Source organism: Egretta garzetta, unplaced genomic scaffold, assembly GCF_000687185.1.
Source record: "Egretta garzetta isolate BGI_Z169 unplaced genomic scaffold, ASM68718v1 scaffold39, whole genome shotgun sequence".
Taxonomy (NCBI): domain Eukaryota; kingdom Metazoa; phylum Chordata; class Aves; order Pelecaniformes; family Ardeidae; genus Egretta; species Egretta garzetta.
Window position 1 is genome coordinate 465,111 of NW_009260945.1, and position 20,887 is coordinate 485,997.

At 35.7% G+C, this 20,887-nt stretch overlaps 1 protein-coding gene across 1 annotated transcript in view; it reads left to right on the forward strand.

The window, feature by feature from the left end:
- The window catches only part of WWOX (WW domain containing oxidoreductase), a 537,857-nt gene that overhangs the window by 1,051 nt on the left and 515,919 nt on the right, over positions 1-20,887 (forward strand). The window contains exons 2-4 of the mRNA XM_009647173.2: positions 856-920; positions 2,171-2,228; positions 3,416-3,594. Of these exons, the coding sequence (XP_009645468.2) occupies positions 3,525-3,594 (70 nt within the window). The 5' untranslated portion in view covers positions 856-920; positions 2,171-2,228; positions 3,416-3,524. The remainder of the gene's footprint in view (positions 1-855; positions 921-2,170; positions 2,229-3,415; positions 3,595-20,887) is intronic.

Consider the following 20,887-nt stretch of genomic DNA (forward strand, 5'->3'; position numbering starts at 1 on the left):
CTATTTTTAAAAAATATTTGATGAAAGATGAGATTTTAGTATCCAACCTGATTTCAGCGCTTTGGGTATTTTAAGACCTTGTTTATGTGTACATCACTTTGCTTATTAGTCTTTAGTGCAGAAAACCTTATCACAGAGTACATTAGTTCTGTTATAGTGATTTAAGTGAATCAAATCTCTGAATTAGAAGATAGGTGATGCCGTTATCCCCCATGTTAAATAAACAGTCTGCTAGTCAAGGCCTTTGGATAAACTTCCAAAGCTGCAATTGCTCCTGTAGAAATCCAGATTTATTTACCTTACAGCTTGCAAATCATATTGTTAGACAAGAGTTTCAGAGAGGTGCTTTTGTTATTTGAAAACTTTCTAATGTTATTTCTACTAGTTTCTGATAAATTCTGTGCTTGCTTCTTTCTTCCTTTTTCCTGCCAAGGATCACTGTCTTTTTGAGACATTTTCTGAGTCTGTTAATGTTATTCTTTAACAACTTCTGGGTTTTCTTTCTTCTCATCATAAGCAACAAATCTAAAATTGGGTATCAAACATTTATTTGAGTTTTTATTGACTCCTCTGCTCTCTGGTTCATTACTTTTCCTGCAGAACTGTGGCAATATGGAAGCCTGATAACTTCTAAGAGCAGTTTTTGGTTTTGGTCATTCTTAGATGACGGTTTGACATGTTTTTGGTTTTGGGTTTGTTGTTTTTTTTTTTTTTGTGGGAGACAAGCCATTTTCTGAACTGTATTTAAAAAACCAAGTTGTTAAACTGTATTTACTATATGAAAAAAATAATTGTATTACATCAGAAAAATTATTAGGCAGTTTTTTTAAATCTTAAACTTTTCTTTTCCTACAGCCACCTGGAAGAAAAAACACAGTGGGAACATCCTAAGTCTGGGAAGAGGAAACGTGTTGCAGGAGGTTTGTAATGAACTGAAATTATGTTACAAACATCAGTTGGAGTTTGTGCAGGAACTAGATTTTATTTTGATCTTCCAGTTGACGCTAATCACCTAGGCAAACTGAGCTTGCAAAATACAGCTGATTTCAGTGGGGCGTTACCTATGTGATTCTGTGTGTGTAGAGTGATCACTTTGCAGTTTTATGGCTTTCGTGTATTGCTCTGTAAAGCCAAATTACTAATTCCTGGATAAAGGGATTGTTTTACTGTGGCTTGTAAAGCATATAGTCAAAGACTGGAATTCTCTGATTGGGTTCTGATATCCTGGTGTCCATCAGATAATATTTATAGTTGGATTATATTCTTCAAATAATATATTTGATCAAAGAATATCCATGGCACAGAAGGAAGTCCCATTAGTTTTAATTTTGCTTGTTTTCACTAACCCAATTAAGTGTTTGTGCCAGAACAGAAGACAGCCAGTGTTGCAGGACACTTCCAGAGGTATATGACTTCTTGAGGACCTTGGATCAGTGCCTAAAATTAGATCTTTCCGCAAGTTTCTATACGGCATACCTAGGGATACTACACTGTTGGCAAGCTGTATTTCTTTTGGTGTTGGTAATGTGACTATAACTAACTGGAATGTTTTCAGTAGATTTTTGAGCAGATTGAATTATCATTGAATATTTTCATCCAGGGTTAGAAATACTGGGAATGCTATCAGTTCTAAGTACTTCCATAGGGTCTTTTATGTAAGAACTTATTTTGTAAAGATTTGTCATGTTTGTTCTTTTATCTGTCCTTCCAACTTTGATTTAGCATATCCCATACCCACTTGAGGGTTATGATCTTCTATGTAACTTTTCTTTCATTTAGTTCAATGTTTTTGCTATTTACTTTATCAGGAATAGGTACTAAACGGTGTGCAGTATAGGTATGTGTATATACTAGGAAGCATGGTTGCATTTTGCTGGTTTGTGCTATAACATTAAATATCCTTTATAAAGATTGTTTTGATTATACTTAATATACTAGTCATTACAGTTGTACCAGATCTCCTGTATGTTGTACTCTTATCAGAGAGCAATTGCATGTGATTAGGGAAGTAATCCTTCTTTCAAATTCCAATATTCAAGTGCAGCAGGTAGCTGCATTACCTACAGAAATAATGTAGAATTTTGCCACATGTGTCTGAGAATTCACTTAAACTTCCAATCTGAGTGTACTCTAATGCCTGCAAGAAGATAATGTTTTATGTGTTTCCTAGGTCTGCCATATGGATGGGAGCAGGAGACTGATGAAAATGGACAAGTCTATTTTGTAGAGTAAGTATGTCAAAATGTGGAATATGAACAAGTAGGATAACTGTGTTTCATGTTGGGTAGCCCCTTTGAGTTACGATGGTGTGGCAATATCAGCTGGAAAGACAAAGGAATTAATAAGTACAACTTCAGAATCCATATGCAGATATTACAGTTATAGCAGTGTCTCAAAACCCGTTTGTGGTTTCCTGAATTCTTCCATGTGCACAGAAATACTCGCTTGGGTGTCAGATTGAAGTGACTTGCATAGCCACATCTCAAAATGTGAGCTGACCCTCAGGCAATGTTTATGTAGGCTCATTTTGTTTGTATACCTTTATGAATATGTATAACTTTAAAAAGTTATATAGAACTTCATGGCTGGTTGTTAACATTGCAGTAGTGCTTTAAACATACAAGATGAAAACAAAATTGCTGCAGCTCAGACTTGTTTGCAATCTAAAGCACAGAAAGAAAAGAGGACAGGGATTGAGCTAGCAAAGATTTTTAGAAAGGTAAGGGAGGAGGAAGTTCACAGAAGCAGGAGATTTCTGGGAACATTTCCTTTTGTATCTTTTCAATGGCAGGGTCAAAATGCGGTAGTTATATTTACTTGGCAGAATGAAGAATATTCACAGGCCAAAATAATAAGTGTAGCCTCTCTGTCCTATAATTAAGGGTTGAAGACTGAAAGTTGTTGCTTAGTGTGTTTCTGATAATCACCCGAAGAAAATTCAAATTCTGTTTTAGAAAGGTGAGCCTGACCCAGATTGTGCCATTTGTTGAGCTGATGTGAAGCTATTTGGTTTGAGTTGTTTGAGAGAAAAGACTGAGCTATATTTCTTACCGGTGTATAGTTTCAAGGGAGTGGCGTAGGCCACTTTTATACACCTCTGAAGAGAACATGATCTTCCCTAATATAAAGTGACTTTTGCCTTGACAAAATTCTGCTTTCTATGTCAGGGGTTCACATGGATTTCACAATGGTGTTGTGAAGTAAGTGAATATGATTAATAATGGATGCTGTCACAACTGGAAAAATGGTTGGTAAAAAAGTAATTGGGATCATTTTAACAAAATTGAAAAAAAATTATTTTGGGGAGTTTAAATAATCCACTGGGATTGTACACAGCAGTGGTTGAAATACATGTAAAAACTAAATGCAGAGTACAGGAGGGTCAAAACAGTTGAAATTTTGTGTTCTTTTGCAGCCACATAAACAAAAGGACTACCTACCTTGACCCAAGACTGGCCTTTACAGTTGAAGATAATCCAGTGAAACCTACTACTAGACAAAAATATGATGGAAACAGTACTGCAATGGAAATACTCCAGGGTCGTGACTTGAGTGGAAAAGTGGTCATAATCACGGGAGCAAATTCAGGAATAGGTAGGTTAACTTTACACGTAAGGTAAAATATGGCAGTCTTTATCTTACAGGCTACTTTGACATCAGTTGTTGTTTAAATATCTGTGTACTTTTGTTATTCAAACTTGGTTTGCATTACATCCATATAAAACATCTAGTTGGAAGACTTTTTTCAGGTTTGTGTACTGCTTTTTAAAAAAGTTTAGGGAACTTGGAGATTAGAGGAGAGCCACAGGAAAGATACCAAGTCTGAAGCAATTGATTTTTGTCTATAAAAATATCGATGGAGGCATTTTACAGTATGTAAATATATAAAGGGTGGCTGTGAAAGGGACGGGAAGTTTCTTTTTGTGATCTTGATGGCTAGGACAAGGAGTAAGGTTTGTATGTTTGTATGAAGGGGCGTTCGGGTAAAGTATTTGTGAAAAACTGTCTAATGGCAGCAAGTAAACTTGGGTAAGGATCTTCCAAGGAGGCTGTGCAATTTTTCCTGAAGGTATTTTCAAGTTAACTTGATGATGGAACTTGTGTCAGAATGTCAAATTCAATGTTTCTGTAGGGAAAAAAAATATGTTTATGACCTTTTGAAATCCCTGCTAGTTTTATTTTCTAGCAGGTTCATAAATCTTCTTAGACATGCTTGTTTGGGTATCTGTTACATAGTATTACTTCTATAGTGGGTGAGTATTTGAGAGATTCTAATTAGCTGCTTTTGTTTCATTTTATAATGAAGCTTTGGTGCTTAGGGGCTTTGCCTTTTTTTTTCTCAGAAGACAAGATTTCTTCTCCAACTTAATTTGCTAGGCTGTTTGAAGTTTCACTTGGCAACCTGCACAGGATATGTCTTTTTCTATGACTTAAATTTGTGGAGGAGCCACAAATATTACAACACTGGTGTGTTGTGGTGTTAGATTTTAACTTCTTTGGTAAATGAGGGGATCTACCTAAATCCTAGATAACTGTTAATATTTCGTTCCCTTTTGTGGTTTGCATTTTTCTTTATGGTGGGATAATATCAATAGTGAAAGAGTCCTTATGCAGATTATTTGGTGGGTTTTTTTTAGTGCAGGATCTTGACTTAAAAGCATTTATGAGGACATTGGAAAACCTTGGAGATGTTCTGGAAAATGGGTTAATAGCAGGACTTATCAATCTGAATTCTCTTGGTCGTTACCTCTTAATTATTTAAGGGAATGTTAGCTTTCAGGAGTCAGATGAAGAGTTTAGAGCTTTATTGTGGCTTGCAATTTAGGCATTAACAGCATGTGTCCTGCTGTCATTGGATGATATGCTACTACAGATTGGTATTGCAGTTGAGGCAGCAAGTGTACTTACCTGCCTCAGTGAGGAATTTGTGCTTTCTAGTAAGGTTTACATTCCAGATTCTTGGTACAGCGTGTCCTTACATTGCAACCAGCAGTAGAACTTGCTTTATATGCAACTGTGCCGTCTCAGAACACTTAAGAATTACCTGGACTCAAATGCTTTGCCTTCAGTGGGAGAAGGTCTACCATTCAGGCGCACTGAAAGTATTTAATATATGGTAAAAGATAAATCCAAGATGTATGATGCTTTTGTCAAGATTTTTTGCCCCTGTTTCTCCCTTAGTTTATAATCTGGATGGATCACAAGTGAGCATATCCTTGCACCAGATCTTATTTGCATGTGACATTGCACATATGTATATATATGCGTACACGTATATACTTTCTTGATTTCTGTTAGTAAGTGAAGTCAGGATATCCTCCCTGGTCAGAAGCATACCAAGGGAGCATTAGTGAAATAATCCTTGGGTTTGTGCTGCTGTATGAGGTTAGGACATAAGGAGTCCAAAACTATGAAGGTGATGTAGCAAATCTGTGATTAAGATGGTGTTATGGCCTACATAACTCAAAACTCTTGCATATTATATTGCATTTAATATTGCTATAGTCCTAGGCTTAGTGTCTGATACTACTTACCAATTGCCATGGAGCATGGATTAAGGAGAAAGCAGTTCCAGGGTTTACGTTTCTTACATAAAATATGTTCTTTTTTCCTAGCTGTAAGGGCTTCTGAGAAAGCATATAATGTGAGCTGGGCTTGTGCTGGTTATGACTTCTGATTGACCTGTTTGATGGAGAAAAACAAGGTTCAAACTCCTCAGTGTTGTGTGTTGGCTCCCCTTTTGGTGTTGGCTAATAGTGTTCTTGTCCAATTAATTTTGACAAAATTGGCAGAATTTGAAGTTTTCTTGAAACGCTGTTGTCTGAGTCTTTAAAATGTACCAGTCTTAGCTTAACTCCCAGCCATGCTTTATGACTCTTGGAAAATTGCTTTGAACGTGTTAGTGTCATGTAATGGACTGCAATGCAGACATCCCTGCAAACTTTAGAATGTCTGTGCAATTCTTTAGGACTCCACGTGGAAATACTAATTAGCTTAACTCAAGCAGAGTCTTACCAGTTTTGGAGCTTATTGCCCAGTTATTGTAGCATTTCAGCACTGTGCTCCACTTTGTGTTGTAGATATTCCTTTTGGAGTATCCTAGTATTTCCTTCCCTGAGTATTTTGAGAAGTAAACAATTTTACTCTGCCTTCAGAACACTAACATGCTTTCTTTAAGAGGTAAGTCTAAATATTTCCAAGGAAATATTGCTGTTCATTAAGTGAAAGTGATTGAAAAAGAATGGATTGCTTGTTGAACATTTGTACTTGATAATGTAAAAACAAAAAAATCACTCAGCCCTTTCATTCTTTCAATGGTATATTTGAAACGAATTTGATGGTATCTGTACATTTGTTGAGAAATTTTTCATTTCGAGAGGGGTAGAACAAAGATCAAGGTGTAAATTGGTAGACTGCAGTCTATCAAAATGCAAAAAATGCATTTTTAGTTACTGTGTTGCTGCACGCTCAAGATAAAATTTGGAAAATTCTGAAAATACCTTGAAAGATGGATGAACGTAAAAGTTATTTTTTTATTCATCCTTATGCAGTGCTTTAAGATAGCAAAGTTAAAAACACATCAACAAAGATGGAATGAGGTGTTAAGTGTTATTTGTGAATCTAATACAGGGAATCTAGTGTAGCTTGCTAGGAACATTTTTTTTTCCCCTCATAACTGAAAAATCTCATCTTCTGAAAAATAGAGATGCTTACTCAAGTACTGAGGGAGCACTTTGGATGACTTCAGCAGTGGTAGAGTTTTAATGGTATCACACATACTGGCTTCTCAAATATTACTTCATTGCCATCTTAATGTGTCTGTGAAATGGGAAGACTGTCTGATCTGTGGTTCTTCTTTTCATTACTAATTAGAATATGGACTGTAACAATTTCCTGTATCACATACTCGCTTTCTTAGTCCTTAAAATTTCTGCAAAAAGTGTGTGTGGGGGAAAAATTAGCAAAACCCCCATTGGTTTTCATTAGAAGCTGGGAAAAGGGTAATGAATTATTCTGTTCTTCCAATATAAAGAGATCATAGCAGATCAAGAGTTATTAGTAAAATGTTTTCTTTTTCTTTTTTTTTGTTTGTTTTTGGAAGCTTTTTCTTCTGACTGCAGTCCATATATTCTTCAGATTTTTTTCTCATCTATTTTTTAAGCTCAATCAAAATTTCAGGCTATTGCATTAGAAGTTGAAGTAACTTTTGGTCATGGTAAAGCTGGTGTAGTAGAAAGCTAAGACTGACTTACTGAATAGTTTTGTTGCATCAGTCCTTCTGGTTTTAAAAACTTACTGTTCTATGTACATTTAAACATGAGTAGTGTAAATTGTCAGTTTGTTCTCTTGAAGTCAGTAAGACTTATTCCATTGTGAAGAATTAAAGATAGCGTGCAATTTTGTGTGGTTTTCTGTTGTTTTAAAGGTCTCAACATCAGTTAGGTTAGAGAGAAAATACTTCCCTAGCATGCTGCTTGTATGAATAAAGTCATACTTCCTAATTTTTCCACTAGAGGGCTGTGTTGCTCTTTGAAAATACTAAACAAAAGAGACCTGGTGCTTTTTCATGTTTTTGGTAAATGATCCTGTAATTTTGTTGTTTGTGTTCTTAATTATTAGGGCTAGAATCTGAAATTTTAAAAAGCATGTCGGCTGTTCATCTAGGCTTAATTTTATAAAAATATGTGGTATTTTCAACTGCATCTGTAAGCAATCTCCTCAAATACATTTTTTTTTTTTTTTAAAAGAACACTACTTGGTTTCAATATCAGGGAGACAGTTGTGTAGCTAATGCGATTTTTCTATGACTTGTATAAATATTGTTGGTTTTAAGATTCATACAGCTATATGACCTTGAAACTACATGTTCTCTTTTCTGTCTCTGGTGCAGTTGCATCCAACCTATTGTGGCTGCTAGAGTATGCATGAGTAGCGAAATGTAAGTAGCATTGCAGTATATTATGGAAGGGCAAAATGTGTACATTCTGTGCAGTAAAGCACAAAGTAGGGTCTTTCCTAATGCTTTTCCAAGATATTATCACAAAACTGTATTGATAATCACAATCAAACCATTGCTCAAACTGCAATTCTAATTTTTCTGCTATATGAAGGTCAAAAGAAATCTGTTAATTGCGTTTGTACTGGATGCCCAGAACAAGTACAAATTATTTCAAGAAAATGGAAACCACTTTTGGCTTTGAGCAGCTTAATTTTTTTCAAATACTGAAGAAAATCCAGAAGCTTCAGTCATAATATGGCTTGCTATATTGCTTTTCTTGATTATGTTTTACCACAGCAAAGCGTGTAATTTTATAGTTGTGGAAATGTTTTAGATTATTTCTTCAAAATAGTTGTCGGTTAATGTTTGGTTAAATAGAATTCTCTTCTTCTGGCACTTCTATTGCTATCCAATGAAGAGGCCTTAGCCAGGAGAAAGGTTGTATATTAGGTGCTTTTAATCAGTACTTAAAAGACAAGTCACTGCTCCAGTGAGATTTTTGGTCTGCATATAGTTTGATGCGAGAAGCTATTGACTTTTTTTTTTTATTTCTTGTACAGTACTTCAGTATTAGCAACTTGTGTCATGCTGATGCAAAAGGTTGGGAAATGTGCTTATAATTTATCACAATTAAACATCTGCTTTATCATTTAAAAAGTTGTTTTCAATAACTTGCCCATTAGTTTTTCTGGTTTATTCCTTTCTCTTATAGCTTTTTTTTTTTTCTCCTGATGACTCTATTGGTGTATTATGGTTTAAGTGTGGAAAGCTAGCTTGACATAGTAACAAAAAATGGTTATTGCAAAACTTGTGAGTTACACTGTAGCACATCGCTTAGGTTTTTAAACTGTAGAAGTCTGGTTAAGTTAGTTAAAAATATTTAGTAAATTTTAGCAGAAGATACGTTTTATTAAAACATGTTTTTACAAATAAAGGAAATGCAAAACAACCTTTTATTTCTCTTAGCTGCTGACTGTATTTTAGTAGTTATATTCTTTAATTCTTGCTTTTAAAATTGATTTATGTTATACCTGTGGCTGATTTGCATCACCTTAAATGTAGCCAGTACTTGAGGATTGGGAGGGTGAAATCAGGGGAAGAGACTTGGAGCTAAAACTCTGTTTTGAGCACAACTATCTGAATAGAGCCCATGCAGCTTTTCAAATGCATTGTATATTTAATGAGCTGTATTCCTGGTATCAAGTGTCATAGGTAATTGCAGTGGGGGTTTGTATATATACACAAACACAACTGATCATTGTGAAACTGTAGAAGGTAACATTTTGACAATGGTAGCTTGATCATTTACTTAAAATTAATCATCATGGTAACATGTAGATGATTAGATTTTGTTCACACATGGTGGTGCTTTTGTGATAAATACGAATTAGGTAGCTCTGCAGTTTATCATGTGCCTTTCACTGTATCACCTGCACCTAATTCAGAAACCTCTCATATGGGACATTATTTGAACACTTTACATCTGTGAGCAGTGTAGAATGGCTACCCCTCTTAAACTATTCTGCTGCCAAAATACTAGAAAATTTTCTGTCTCCCTTACTGGAGAAAAAGACCCAATAAAGTTTAAGTGGTCTGGGATGCGGGATTAACTGTGTTAACTCCGGGACCAATAGCATCTAAGGTCTGATACTGTCAGAGTGGAAATAGAACTTGAAACTATTGGAAAGCTAGGAATCTCTCTTTTCAGTAAGCATACAGTGTTTATGTTAATTCAGAAAGCTCCCAAGACATTTATTTCTCTGTCATAATTTTATTGTATTAAAAAAATAATTTGGTAGCTTTTTACTTTTTTCCATTAAGGTGTATAAAAAAAAAAGTAAACTTGTACATAAATGGTACAGTATACATGGCCAGACCGCTGTGCTTTGACTGTGTGCTTTTGTATGCCATGATGGCAGAAGCTAGTGAAAGTTTGTTGTATTGGGGGAGTGACATATTGTGTAGCTTCAGAACTTCCTGATTTCTGAGCTATTGTTTCTGTATGTCATGTAGTAGTGTTCCTATATTAGCACTTCCTATATTAGTATTGTTCTGAATCTTTCTTGTGGTTAAAAAGCAGAATCTACCTTCAGAGCCTTGATGGAGGCAGGTGTGGTTAACCTTTGTTGCATTTCCTATGCCAGTTGAGTAATAGCTAATTAAGTAATGGCTATTTAAGATACTACCCGTAAGAGGAGAAAAATTAAACTTTCGAAACTTCTCTAAATTTCTTGTGAAGATAATTTAAGGTCTCTAACAGATGCTGGCTAGCTTTCACCTCTATGCCTTAAATCTATTGACAACGGAGAGGTATGAAAAGTATGATGAAAAAGAACACCTTTACTTCTTCAGAAATCAAAAATTGACTGCTCTGTAGCTGCAGAGAGGAGAATTTTGTGAATATGGGGAGCTATTCTCGTTGCAGAAGTTACTGAGATTAGTTGTGGGTGACACAGCATTTTTACTGAGGCTGGCTTTATCGGCCTTCACAAAGAAGGTAACATTTGCTGAATCCTAATTAGACCAGTGAATGGTCTCATTTTAGTGAAACTCAGGTCATATGGGAAGAATAAAACACCCTCACAAATACCATTGAGGACTCTCATTTTAATAGTATTAGTCTGACTGTCTTAAATATGTTCAATGTTTCACTGTACTGCATGGCGTTTGGTGGTTGAAGCCCTCAGATGTTTGTCTGAGTCTGTCAGTAAGGAATTGTTCAGCTCTATTTTTGAGCTAGATCGCAAATTTTCCTTGAAAAATGTGCACATTTTTCTTTGAAAACACAGTTTACTTTCTAATTTCTCTTGTCTTTTTCCAAATGAAATAGTATTTAAAGGTTATACAACTGGCAGCGGTTCCACAGAGGAGCTGCTTGAGATAGCCCTGTGTTTCAGATTCACTTCATGATTTCTTGTATGGTTTTGGAATTTTTCTCATGCTGTAACACCTGAACTTTGTCAGCCTTGGAAAAAAAAAAAATCAACCTGTTTTTGTTGGATAGTTTATTTTGAAAAAACAATCCTTAAGAGAAAATACATCTGTCTGGTTTTAGTCTGTGTTATTTTCTCAGTTCTATTCATATGTTAACTTTTCTTCAAGATTTGTAAGTGTAAACTTCTTTTTTCTATGTTTTATTGTGATGAATAAACAGCAAGGGGGAGCAACATCGGGGAGCAAGCTTGTGACAATGCTTCTTGAGGGGTCTTTTCCTACTATCTAGATCTTTTCCCCAAAAGTTAAAATTAGCTTTCAAGAATGCATGAATTCCTGTGGATTAATAAGTTGAAACTTCTGCCTGTTTTTATTAAGAATTTCTGTATGTAATTCTGTTGTAGCTTGAAGGTGCAGAGAGAAAGGAAGTACTGGGGTTTTGCTAAGGAGATGCACCTTATGTTCTCATTAAACCAGCATAACTTGTGGTGCACGAACTGTTACAGCTTTTGCACAGTTGTACGTTTTCATGCTGGAAGTGTTTCACATGCGGAGAACTGAAGTGGCTATTATTTATGGAGGTTTGGGTTCAGAGCTTATTGTGAGGCAGACAGAAAGATCAGCAATATATAACCCTGGATTATTTTTCTTGGCCAAGTCCTAGCTGTCCCTGAGACTGTTTTCCTGGGATACTTTTGTATTTATTGAGCTTTTAAGAGCATGAAAGAGCTGTTCCTTGATGTATATCTTATTTTTTTTGTGAATTCTAGGCTCCATGTATCACATGTTTTGCTATTACAAGCAGCACGGTATATTAATGGAAAAGCATGGCTGGCCTGGGTGCAGCCAGTGTGTGTATGCTTTGCCCTGGTAGAATAAAATAACCTCTTGTGAGAAAAATAAGTTACCCATTAAAAACACCATTTTGCAGATGTAACTCTTACAGCACGATCTTCTGCCAGCACAGCTGTGTTGTTTAGGGACTATTTTCTTGCCATCCTTTGCCAGCAAAACAGTGGCAATGAAGGTTTGGCTTTGAGCCCTTTTAAAATGTGGTTGGGTGGGGAGGGTGCAGGGAAAAAAAAAAATCATCCTTCAGCCTAATACAGTTTGGTATTGTGTATGCAGCTATGTATTTTAGTTTCATGTTGTTACTCTGGCTTCAGCAGACTTTTTCATTCTCTTGAGGAAAAATTGTTTGCTTAATGAAGAATTCATGGGAAAAGTAATGCCGAAAAATTAAAGGCTGAATTTTGTAAGTCCTGTGGTGCACGTGCTACAGACCAGCCTTGGCATGGATTATCTTAAACCACATGAGTAGCCCTACCATAAAAATGTTGGTGTCCGTATAGAAGTTTTGTTGTTTGCTTCCTATTTAAACATGTCTTACAAAACAAGCTTGCACTTTGCTAATTTTTTTCAGGTATTTTCTTTGTAGAAGTCTGAAATTTTGTAGCAGGCATGAATTTTGTTGTAACAGTGCTTTTCCAGGAGAGCCTGGATCTTGCAGGAAGTGTGTTTTTGGCCAGAGTACGTTACCTGGGTAATTGGTGTAGAAAAACACAGTTTGTAGAGAGGAAGGTGCCTGTGGGGTGGGACTTTTAACTCATTCTGTTGTGGGATGTTAGTAGCTGTCAGTCGGGGATTAGTACTGATGTATTTTGAACAATTAAAAAAAACTACTGAACGCTATTATTTTCAAACTTTGAATAAAGTTAGTAGAAGAGGGTTCTCTTTAATTTACAGTGCTGTATTCTGAAAATTGATAGGTCACATTGATTGAGTTTTCCATGAGTGCCACCACTCTGTTTTAACTCTGGCTTAATACGGTGGAACACTAATATTGCTCCGCTTTACATAAGGCTCCAACTGTCTGTTTGTTACATATTGTAAATATTAAAAGGTCCTCTTGGACTTCTGTAATTTATTTTTCTTATTGAGTAAGCTGAAAATGGTGTCAGATGTTCATACTGCTTTTTCATGTCCATTTTGATGAATCTATTTATTACTTCCGTAATGAGTAGTACACATGGTTGGTTAGCCAAGTTATTGAACTTCATCAACCTTGGCTGAAATTCACAATGCATGTGGAACTTGTTGTAACATGTAAGAAATTACATCTGGGCTAAAAGGTTCAATAATGATTACTACTTGTAATGGAATCTTTTCACGAAGGATGGGGTTGAGCTATATGCCTTAGTTATACTTTCTGGTACTCCTTTTACAGGGGAATATCATATTTGTAGAACAGGAGCCATCATATATGGTACTTACTCTCTTGTCTGTTATCCAAGAGTTAAAAAGACTTTTCAGTGGGCCACAACGTAACTCGCTCATTTTCCTGTCTTTTGAAATATTTGATTTCACAAAGGTTTTTTCATTATTTTATGCATATTTCATAGTCCAGAGATGAAAAGACCTTTTGCATGATTCAGTCTATCATGCTGCAATACAGAACTTACTCTCTGCATCATCTTGTGTCTTCATGTTTTGAAAGCTAATTGTGTGGCAAGAGTTGTTTGATTAGTTTCAACTGTACATTTGTGTCTTTTTTTTTTAAATGCTAGTGGGGGCAGAAGAGGTTGATAAATGTATACTGTTTTCTGCTGACAGTATCTTGAGACATCTAGTGACTTTTCTAGACGCTGTCAACTCTAGTTATAGCCTAAAAATGTACATTAATGGACATGATGTTTTTGGCTTACTAGCAGAAGATTTCTTAGTGACTAAACCTATACTAAGCAGTAGGGTCACAAGAAGAAAGGTTTCTGTATCTTGTGTCTGTTTCAAACTTGTCATGCTTGATTGTGTAAAGGATTTGCAAGGTTTTGAAACTAAAGTCTGAAACAGTAAATCCCTACCAAGAAGGAAGTGAAAGGAGGCAGGTAAGAACTTGGGAAGATAAGGATCAAAATCCTGACCTGATTAACAGGAGTCTTGCTACTGACTTCAGAATTAGTGAGGCCAGAATTTTGCCTGAATTATAGAATAGGAATATACTGTGAGAAAGAAATGGATCTTATGGTCATCCTCAAGTCTATGATATGCAAACCTTTCTAGAAGATGGTATGTGACTTAGGAAAATAAATACATCAAACATCCCATTCTTTTAATAATTCTCAAGGGAAGACCATCAAAAACATAAGTAGTTTTGTCTTCTGTGATGGTTTTTATTTAATTGATAATATTTGCAGTTCTTAGTGTGTGGTCAATAGCAGAACTAAGTCTTATGCCTTCCTGTTTTTATTTTTCTTTGAGTGAAAGGTTTTTTTGTTTGTTTCTTCTCCTTTTTCCTATTATTCTATATGATTTTCTTTTTAATGTGCGAGATCTTGGTAGCCTTCATTTCAGCTACGTAACCTGTCTTTCTGTTCCTGTAATGTCTAGCTGGTTTTGATTTCTTGCTGTACTTCTACATGTTGGCTTTTAGTACTTTATTGTTTCAGAAAGCTTCCTACAAACTGTCTGCCCTCAAATCTGAATAGTTTTGTAGTAATACACTTTGTTTCCTCTCCTTCATTTCAGTGTCGTTACCTTGGTCACTGATTCTAAGTTCCTGTTCTTAGGTAGTGTCTCCTTTATACTAAAAAAACTAGTATCTGTGTGAACAAGGAACTGTCACAGTTCAGTTCTGGATATATTTATGTAAATCTTTTGCATGCACTGTGACTTGAGGTTTGGAAAAATCAGTGTTGCTTAGAAATTTTTCTTTTTTTTCTGGGTTATGTTATCTTTGTAGAAGGTATGTTTGTTGCTTCCTCCCTCATTATTTATTCTTTATCCAAGCAGCTTTATCAGCACATTCTCTAATTGGGTTTCCTTTATTTTTGATATCTAAACTCAAGTTCATAAAACTTGGGGGGCTTTTTTCTCTTGTGACAAAAAGCTGCCTTTGTGCAAAAAATTCACTGTTTGTTTAAAAGTTTGCAAGGAGGATCTCTAATTCTCCTCTAACACAAGTAAATTGAAGAAAGCAATATTGTATATTCAGAGATCCAGGAACTGTGAGAGGTTCTGGTTATGTTTCTATTCTGCCATTGCCAAGCATGAGCAGCGTTTCTTGCTTCTATACGTTTGTATGTTACAGACATTAACTATGCTACTTGAGATTTTGAGAAATGTGTGATCAGTTTTACATGTGGAGCATCATATGACTGCAGTAACTGACCTAAGTTTACAGATTACGTCCATGTCCTTATTCCGATTTAAGGTGGGAGTTGGATCTGTCACAGGATAAAAAGTATACTTCTCTGAAAGCTATTCTAATTCTTTAGCAGAAGGAGTAATTAAGATATATTAAGAGTAGAAAATATGGCAACTAGAAATATGTAAAAAAGCTTTCTTAAAAAGTGCTTTATTTGTTTGGGTCTGTGTCCAGCTGTGAGTAGTTGCTGAGGGGTATAAATCTTACTCTTGTTGAAGGAGAGAGAGAGATATTTTAATTCTGAAGGTAAATTTGGACTATTTTGTGCCTTACTAATATAGGCAATGAAGAGTACATAAAAATGTGCATGACCTACTTGGCAGCACACTTTTGGCATCCTGAGTGAATGAAGATTGTGATCGGTGAGAAGGTATCTTACTGTATCTGTTTCTGAATCTAATCTGTTGTCAAAGGAATAGAGACCTAGACTTACCAATTCTGTTTTTTGTATCTGGTACTTTAAATACTTGTCTCTTGTGAAATGAAAGGTTATGTATCTAGAATGTAAGGCAGAGATGCTTCATAATGGTATATGATGTAATTTAATGAATAAATGTCACTTACAAGACTCTACACACAGCCTAAGATTTGGTCATTTAACTGGGGAATTTGTCATGGACAAGGCAGACTGATCAGGAATTGTACAGCCTGATTTCTGTGTGATCTCGAGTGAACTATTCAACACTAGATTCTGACTACCAGCAGAAGTAATGCTTTTTGCCTAATTCACAGTAATGTTGGAAATTGTGACTCCAGACAATATCATCATGAAACCAGTAGGTTTCAGAAAACATCTAGTATGTTTGTTCACTTGGTGGTTTCTCCTATTTTACAGATGTAAAATTTTGTAGGTGAATGGATTTTTGGATTTAACATCCCTTTCCACACACTGCAAGGTCTAACTTCTTGGAAGATGAAAAAAAAATGGTATAGAACATGCAGTTGGTATTGGTCATTTGCTTTACAAGATTGCTGTCATTGAGCTCTTGAGTGGGTTGCTGGTGTTCCAGCTGTTAGCAGGTAGACCTTAAATGTAATCTAAAAAAAATCTACATTAGTTTTGGCATGAGAAGATGCATGTTATGTTGCCTTGCCCTTCTTGAAAGTGCAGCAAAGAGGTCTTTTTTTTTTTTTTTTTTTTTTTTTTTTTTGCTCATGGCCTTACGTTATAATTTGATGACTTCTAATTCTTGCTTGTTTTCCATTCTCCTTGCTCTTGTGTATAGAGACTTTTTGTTAATACTGTTCTTATTCTTCATCTTTTGTTTCAGAACTCCATCTCCTGCCTTACTTTGTATGTCGGAACCACATGATGGATCATTTGAGTTACATAACAGCTTCCCATCTCCCTCTTTCCTTCGTAGTTTAAACTGCACCCAAAAGGTTTGCCAGTTTTGAACCTTGGGAGGTTGGTACCCATCCTGAATGCCATCTATCCAGAAAAACTAGAATTTAAGGAGGTAACCCAGGACTGGATAAATTCCCAAACCTCCATGTCTTGTTATCTTGCTCTTTGCTAGCTGTCTCTTATTGCTGTTTTTATTTGCTTGCATTGGAAAGAACAATGAACTGCATCTTCCCTGTTTTCAGTTCTTTTCCCAGGATCCTGAAACGACTCTTGTATTTAAAATCTTCCTCTGCTGCTTACCTAAACAAATTTTCTTATCTCATGTTGCCCAAAGACAGAGGTGGGTAGTGACTGCCAGAAATCAAGTAGTGGTGTTTTAGTTTTCGGTCTGCTCGTCTATTCCTTTCCCTCATGACACGGACTGTGAGCTCTTTAGAACAGGACCTAGCTGTGTATGTTTTATTCTCCAAGACATCTTTTGTTGTAACCTAAATTGTGAGCTGTTTAGGACAGAACCTTGTTTTATTATTTATCTGTAAAATGTCTAGTATACACTTTAAAATCTTTCACTGTTTGTGTAATTGATATAAATAAATATCAAGCTTGTTTTAAGAAAAAATTTGTTCCAGTTTATGATTAGTACTTTCTTGGTATCTTTACATAACACTGAGTATTTCTCATGAAATAATTTACAGATTAAAGCTTGGAGGATCTAGCACTTTAGCTGACACCACAGTATGTCTTTTAATTATTCTGCCTTGGATGAAGTATTCCTCTTTATTAAATTTACTTCTTTTATTAACATTGCACTGTTGTACTTGCCAAAAGGAGATTCAAAACATGCAGCTAATTTTTTTTGTTATGTTTAATTAGGGCTCAGCTCAGCAGTACAGAAACCTATGATATTGCTGGCTTACAGAAGAACAGAACTGTACTTGAAAAGAAACTAGAGAACTTCTGGCTCTTTTCTCCATTTTTGCTTTGGTGGGAAAAGCTGTTGTGTTGCCTAAAGCTACTGCTGATGCAAAGAGCAGCTTTAGAGAAGGCAAGTTTGCCAACCCCATTTCTCTGAACTTGGATATTTTTATTTTTTTTTTTAAGTATCTGATTAAAAAAACCCAAAAGCCAGAGAGAGACAGTCAAAGATAAATTTTAAATTCTCTGAGGTTTTATCTGGTTGCTTGAGTAAGCTTGTCTAAGAAAAGGTGCGTTAAAAATAGCAATAATAAGGGAGGGGGGAAAAAAGGCCCAAATTTTTGGGGATGAGTTTGAAAAAAAAAAAGGGCCCCTCAAAACAGCTTTCAAAACCTGGTTGATACTGAATATCTGATCAGACTTTTTATAAAACCACTTATGAATGCTCTTAATGCTGGCACTTTTCCAGAACACAAACCCTTCAAGGGTGTGTGGATTAGCTAGCAACTGGAGTCTCTTTATTGTTGGCCTTTGATACTTGCTACTGATGTTAGGTAAATCCTTAATGATTTTTTGTGTGTGTGTGTGACTGCTGTAAGTTTTGTTGCCACTGCTTCTCTTTAGCTTGTTTCAGCTCCGCTATAAAATAGCGATGAAGCTACAGTAGCACGCACAAAAATGTTATTTATTTCCTTAATAATGTATTCACGTAATGGTGCTCATAATTAGACTGGCTTTATTTAAACAAAGAAACAAAAAAAGCCAAAACCCTGGTCACTGATCCCATAGTGACTAAACATTCAGGAATGATTACTTACTGGAAAAGAGCGTGCCCTAAATGTCATGTCAAATTTGACTTCTCAGGTCTGATCTAGATTTCATTGAGATGCTAGTTTGATGTTGACTTACATTGCAGGCAGATTTATTGTTTTCTGCTACTCTAGATTTCAGTTAAGTATTTATTTTGGAAGTGTTTATTTTGCAATAAAAATAGAAGTAGTGTATTAACATAACTGTAATCTAACAATATTTTATCCCTTATGAATATAAACATATGCAATTCTAAATAGAGTAATGTAGGTTTTTTACTAAAATTAGGAATATGAGTCACACTAAAATGAGTTCTCATTTTGAGACAAAGTTGCTAGCTCAGGTTTCTTTTAAAATATATAACACTTTGTTTGACCTGACTAGGTAATAATACGTGTAGATGCACTTTTAGGTGGAAGGGTTATTTTTGTCTAGAAAATGTGAAGTTGTGTGCCAAGTTGCCGTGTATTCAGATGCCTATCTTCCCACCATGATATCTGTTACAAAAGGAAAAATTACATGCAAACAGAAAAATAAACTCTCTTAAACATTAAACTATAAAGCCAAATGCTAAATTCTGATATTTTTTTTTTAAATACAGCAATTGATTTGTGTTAGGAAAACTGGCTGACCTGCTTGCAAGAAGCCACACTGTCATTAAAGAAAATCAAAAGAAAACATGGATTTAGTCTATGCTTGAAGAAATACTCAAGTTCAAAAAGAGTAATCTTCACTTGCAGATATGCTAAGATATGACTAGTTGTGTTAATTTCTGCAAATGATTTTAATATTGGTAAAATGCCACTCTGATGTCTATTGGACTGATACAATACACATTAAAAAATATTCAGGAAAAATCTGTTTGGGATTTGGTAGGAGCATGATCCTGTCATTTAATAGATGAAGAAAGGCAAGATGAAACATGAAGGGTGAGACTTCCCCTCCCTCCCCCCCCCCTCTTCAAGGAGTGTATGTTACTTAAACAGAGCTTTGAGATTAGTTGAAATGAAAGATGCATTTCTGAATCCTTTTTGGTCGCTGATGTACATCTAATGCAAATAGTAGATACTAAAGATAAAACTGGGATGTCACTGAAAATCTAGTTCTTATCTCTGATTCTCCTTCCGTTAACTCCAATCCCTGGCCCCTGTTCCTCTGTTCAAGCACCTAACAGGACCTGTTTGTATTTACATGACCTAACAACTGAAAAAGTCTTCATTAGGATGATCTGCGTGGTTTAATACTGAATTTCAGTTTTGGTTCTGTCTCCCCCTGTGTTTTAATGAAACTTATTTAAAAATATCTAACTTATTTCAAATCTACAGTTTTTCAGGGTTGTAATTTCTATGTATTTTAGGGGCAGACGTTTAATGGTTGGTGAGAATTGCCTTTACACAACTAAAACATCCTATCATGGGACATGTTAAGTAGCTTGGCTCTGTATGCTGCATCTGGAAATAGGGTTCATTCCAGACTGGAACCCTTGGCTATTATTGCAATATTGGTATTGGATAGTAGCATCTCTACAACATAAAGGATAGGAAGTGTGGGTTTGAATCTGCTGCTAGACTGTGCCTTTGGATAGCTGAGAGAATTATCGGTGTTAGGTTTTAGGAGAGCTGAAAGGACTGAAGTCCAAGCTTTGCTCATGTCTTGTGTAATTGCATTTTAAAGTGAGTTGGGCATCTTTGGACAGTAGATACTGTCTAGAGTAGATACCACATCTGACTGCAACTTTCTGGCTCTTACTTGCAGCGTATTTGTATGTGCCTGACATAGTCACTGTTCTATATTTTTGTTTGTTTGTGCAGCGTCTTCAGTTATGAATTAGCTTGCTTGGCCTCAAATGATGCATTTTTAATTTTTTACAGGAACAATGAGCCACAGATCTTTATAATCCCATCAATTTAAGGATGTATTTTTCATAATTGTTTAGTGTTGTGCTCCCTTCAGACGAAACAAAATATTTTGAGTTTTGTCAGTGACAATGGCAATGCACTTACTGTTAAGAATAACTTTGCCTTGCCCAGAACAGTATATTGCAAAGAAGTGTAATGTGTAACGAGTGCATGTTTTTAAGTTGGTTAGATGGAAAACAGAACCAATACATTAGTCATCCTGTTTTGTTTTTGTTGGCTTTTTCTGTGGCTTATGGCTCCAAGAAAAACACGTTTGTCCAATTCACACACAAAGGGAGAGGCAGGATGTATCTTTCATATAACATCAAAGTTGTCAATGAAAAATACCAGTATGTGTCATTACCATGTGTCTGCAAACACACTGAAACAAAGGCAGCATTAGTATTTCATGCAAATTACATGTTTTAAATTTAGTCTCTTAAAAATATCTTGGTGCTTTATTTGCTTGTAAACTTGCATTTGTAGCAACTTGGATAATGCATCTCTGAGATTTTTATCCTAAATACCCATATTGAAGCAGAGTGATTGTGGCCAAGCAATCCTGATACAGAATGCGTGGTGCTTTTTGGGCTCTGAAAAGCACAAGTTTGTCAATGATGTGACGTTTTCCTTATGTCTGCCATCACTCCACGTGAAAGATCTCTTGGATATTGTACCCTTAAACCTCCAGCGCAGGCTATGACAATCTTAGCTGCAGAAGATTCTTCTCTAAATCGCACATTGTTGTCATGGTATTTCAACCTGAAAAGGAGCTTGTA